Source organism: Papaver somniferum, chromosome 9, assembly GCF_003573695.1.
Source record: "Papaver somniferum cultivar HN1 chromosome 9, ASM357369v1, whole genome shotgun sequence".
In the NCBI taxonomy this organism is placed as follows: Eukaryota; Viridiplantae; Streptophyta; class Magnoliopsida; order Ranunculales; family Papaveraceae; genus Papaver; species Papaver somniferum.
Window position 1 is genome coordinate 172,363,538 of NC_039366.1, and position 4,609 is coordinate 172,368,146.

Genomic DNA, 4,609 nt, shown 5'->3' on the forward strand with positions numbered 1-4,609 from the left:
GTAACTTACGGTTTTTGTTTAATCTTGATGTACTACTGTGCACACACGGTTGCTTAGATAAGAATACCAAGGAAAGTGACACGAAGTTTATATTTTCACACAATGTATGGGATATGGACCATTTCTACTCATAAGAATACCCTTATTTACAAGTTGCGATTGGCTATTATGCCTCCTCCTATATAAGTAGCTCCTTCTATAATCTCTATATATTATATGCAAACAAGGGGAAGACAGATCATTACAAGCCAAGTTCTTCGTAATCAAAAGCAACCAAAACTTATTCGAGATGTTTCGATGTTTCAAAGAATCAGAGCGGCCATCATCCAATGCTCTGTCTGTAAGTACACTAGTTGCTACAAATTAACCTACATAGGCTTCCTAGAATATATGCTTATATGCATTTGTTAGTGGATGTTAATAATTTGTATCAATTTTCTAGTAATGATTTTTGTTCACTAATACATTTCTCTTGTTGCTTATCTTGAAGACCGTAGAGCTTCTTGTTCATATGAACTGCGAAGGATGTGAAAGAATGGTCAAGAAAGCAATCTCCAAGTTAGAAGGTACGTAAGTCAAGAATTTAACATTTAATGGCGATTTAAATTTTGTTATTATTAATACGATAAGTGTAATTACATTACAGGGGTTGATAAGATAGATATAGATATGGATAATCAAAAAGTAACAGTGACGGGATACGTAGACCAAAGGCAGGTGCTGAAAATGGTGAGACGAACAGGAAAAAAAGCTGAGTTCTGGCCGTATCCATATGATGCAGAGTATCATCCATTTGCAGCTCAATATTTAGAAGACTCTACATTCTCGTCCACGTATAATTACTATCGACACGGTTATAATGAGAGTGTTCATGGATACTTCCCTAACTTCCCGTTTTCTACTATCATCGACGATCATACCGCCCATTACTTCAGCGATGAGAATGTTCATGCGTGTACCATTATGTAGCAGTGAAGATCAACATTAATGTGATCAACTGCAACTTCCATTATTAGTTGACACTGCCTCTTTAGTTCATTATGCAACTCGGCATTAGTACTCTAAAAATGGATTCAATAATTTCAGTATGTGGTGTATACAGTTTTATATGATTACAAAGTTTCGGCATATATGTGTGCACAGTGGGTTTAAGGTTTCTTTTAAGGGTGTACAAATGTTTGCTTCAAGTTGGCGGAGAGAATGAAAAAGCTAACAGCCTTACTAATACGAGATTGCTTTAGCTTTTTGTTAATCTATAGGAATATTGAGGAACAAAAGCGAACTTATTTCTGGTACGACGAAAGCACTAATTAATCAATAATTGCAGTCTGACGTGTTTCATATGATCAACAAAACAGAACCCATTTCGGATGGAACTAGATAATTGCAAGTGCTAGCTAGCTAGCTTTTAAACAAATATAGGCGGTTATTTCAAGTAGATCAGGCCATTTGCGGTAGATCATGCCTCAAGCAAGCATATCAACAGCTTGTTTCTGTGATGCTTCTATCCTATACGCATGGACATCCATATTTTGAACACAGCCTGTATTTCTTTTTCTTTTCTTTTTTCACAAAATTGGTTAAAAAGATCAAAATTAACAATTCCTGAATGAAATGGACAGTTAGATTTTAATATTGTTTAAATGGACAAAAATATAAAAATAGGTAGGCTGTAACCAGTTTTATCGTGTCCATTTTCAAATATTTTTTCTTATTTTTAATTTACACGGGATGTATCCAGTTTCATCCTTGCTATTTTTTAAATTTAAGATAGGATGAAACCAATTTCATCTTTACTATTTTTTTTTTGGCCATTTCACTCAAATTATTTTTTACTCGTTCATTTAAACCGTGATTTAAAAATATTTGGACAAATGATCCATTTTCGGTTCTTTTTTTTGTTTAAGTGATCTGCTTATATATCTGAAGTTCTGAAATATGCTTAAAAGAAGAAGTATATGCAAGCATTAATTCGCTTTGCGTGGGAAACAAAACCAATGTGTGCATATGATGTGACATGTGTATTTGCAAATTTACGTGCATCAGCTAACACTGACTGAAAACAAAAGGAAAAATATGAGTTGATGTTTGAAAGGTACAATTAACCAACAAAATAAGTGGTGCCTCTTACAACTTACAGGTAGAACCATATTCCAAATGCAGAAAATATGTGCTGTTCTCTACGATGTATACACAAATATGGGAATAATGAAATGAATGAAACCATTAAATGGTCCATGGTGCTCTTCTTTGATGATCAGCCATTAACTCTTGGACAGTTTGAGAATCTCATGCTCTCTTTTATGCCGTATTTCAACATCAGTATATTGGCATGTGTAACCGTATTTGACAGCGTACGACCTTTAGTCTAGGCTCTAAGTACGAATGCATTCGCTGGGACTACGGAACTCATAGACTATAGTCGTACTCTTGCTTATGGACCGTCCCTATAACGATAAAACAAGCGGCGTGCTCGCACTTAGCGCATCCGGTTCCCCACCCCCACCACTCTGTGATTTATAGGGGGAGTAGATAAATTCCCGTTCCCAATGTGTTTCACCAACAAAATATACGTCACTAAGATCGCAACAATTTAGAAACACTTGCAACTGTTGCTAAATTCTAGCGGTCATGATCCATTTTTCACACAGAAATCTTTTGGACAGCCAGATATTTTTGGAGACTGCATAGGACGACCCAACTTCGCTGGTCAGCCCAATCGAATCGCTCCAAAGTCAAAATTAGCACCTCCTTCGTAAAGAGTTAGATATGCTAAGGTTTGCAAATTATTTGAGGAAAATCTTTTTTATGTTTAATAGGAAGTGGAATGTGTTGCAGTGGAAAACATAGAGAAAGTAAAGAGGCAATGAGAGGTTTCTATTGATCAGCATCATCAGGTTACATGGAACAATATCCTTTATATACATATGAAAGGAAAACCTTAGGTATCTAGTTGGGTCGCACGCCCATGGGCCATAGGCCCTACGACACTCCCCCTTGTGCGGTTCAATAGAACTCCGTATGCAGTGCTTCACATAAAGTGCTTCGAATATAGTTCTTCAAATGTCGTCCTCTCCTTGATGACTTGTGTCGAAATCAATTGCCTCATTAAAACTTTGACAAGGAAAAATCCAGTGGGACAAAACCTTGGTACAACTCTTCATATGTAGTACTTCACATGTTGTCTTGTATTTTACATATAGTTCATCACATGTAATAAGATCTTTAAAGATCACCGAGTCTAAGTTAATTGTCTCCTTAAAACTTCATCAGGCCAACCCATAGGGGAAAAACCTGAACTAAAGAAAAAGAGTACAATATTAGGTAAACTTAGAACATAGTTGTATGTGTATTCGTTGCCTCATTAAAATCTTGACAAGGAAAACCCAGTGGGACAAAATTTTGACGAAGGGAAACGAGTACCACTTGAAAAATGCAAGTAAAGGTGATCTGTTGCAGATGATCACTTAGCTCCGTTTAAGTTGACTAGTTGCTTCACAAATCTTAAGGCAGAAAATCCTCGTGGGAAAGACAACAGTCTTAGCTAGGAAATTACATTCCTGGTGTTTGTTGTTGTCTCATTAATAATTTTGCCGAGTAACACTATGTCATTTCATTGGCGAACACTATCGGGAGCCGACCCCAAGTGTTAAGGAGCAACTCTATTTGGAGGAATATTAAAAGACATCCAGCAAAGTTTAAGGGGCTGTTAGCTGGGTAGCCCTTATCAAGGTGACAGAACATCGAATATAACTTATATCCTAACCCTACATCTCGAGAGATTCTCATTTCTCTCAATCATTATTCACCTGAATGAGAGGAAGATAGAAAAGCTGCGCAAGCATCTGTTGATGCTGAAATCAAGAGACTGAGAGAAAATCGAGAGACAAAGAGAAGAGCTGAGAGTTATAATCATCTTGATGCTGCTAAGAACATGAAAAGAAGGACTTGATGATTAAATCGAGAGTTTTAGAAGCTAGGGTTTGAGAAGAAACAAAGGGGATCGATTCATGGAGAAGGATTAAGAAACAGAGTTGTTGTTGTCGATTTGAAGAAATTCAGAGTGTAAAGAGAAGATTGAACTGCTGTTAGATGGAGAAGATCAAGAAATTCAGTTTGATTTTGCATCTGAAAGAAGGGTATCACCTGGATTGAAGTTCCACTGAAATAAGAAGATTGGGTTAATAATTGACTCGAAATTGAGATGTTGGTGGTTGAAATGAAATCAGTGGCTGGATGATTACAAGAATCCGAGAAGAATTGATGGGTATGACTCAGTTGAAGTCATGAACAGATGCAGGACAAGTTGATGCTGGTTCCAAATTGGTTTTGGTGTTGAATTCGAAGGATGGTTGCTGTTGAATCTGAGATGAAGAAAGTGGGTTTTCATTCAGGGAAGAGGAGATGATCAAGACAAGATGCTGGTGTCAGTTGAGAAGCTGGAATGGTGTTTACTGCCATCGTTTTGTTCTTGGAATTGAGAAGGGAACTGAGTTGCCTGTGAGAAATAATGGGTTGTGGTTTTGTGAAGCAGAGACAAGAAATCAGATAAAGAAGGATAAACAGGGTCTGTTGGTGGTTGAAGTTATGAAGATTTTGAGCTGAAATG

At 36.9% G+C, this 4,609-nt stretch overlaps 1 protein-coding gene across 1 annotated transcript; it reads left to right on the forward strand.

The window, feature by feature from the left end:
• The first annotated feature begins 209 nt into the window (after positions 1 to 209).
• LOC113307998 (heavy metal-associated isoprenylated plant protein 45-like) lies at positions 210 to 1,226 on the forward strand. The gene is made up of 3 exons (XM_026556466.1): positions 210 to 340; positions 491 to 566; positions 647 to 1,226. Exons 1-3 carry the CDS (start codon positions 290 to 292, stop codon positions 967 to 969), a joined length of 450 nt encoding a protein of 149 aa, XP_026412251.1. The 5' UTR covers positions 210 to 289; the 3' UTR covers positions 970 to 1,226.
• The last annotated feature ends 3,383 nt before the right edge of the window (positions 1,227 to 4,609 follow it).

Bases quoted from the DNA above. Each gene is read 5' to 3' on its own strand.
- LOC113307998 (XM_026556466.1), top strand. From the start codon at position 290: ATGTTTCGATGTTTCAAAGAATCAGAGCGGCCATCATCCAATGCTCTG. The intron at 341-490 runs GTAAGTACACTA...CTTATCTTGAAG, and splicing joins CATCATCCAATGCTCTGTCT to ACCGTAGAGCTTCTTGTTCA. The intron at 567-646 runs GTACGTAAGTCA...ATTACATTACAG, and splicing joins AGCAATCTCCAAGTTAGAAG to GGGTTGATAAGATAGATATA.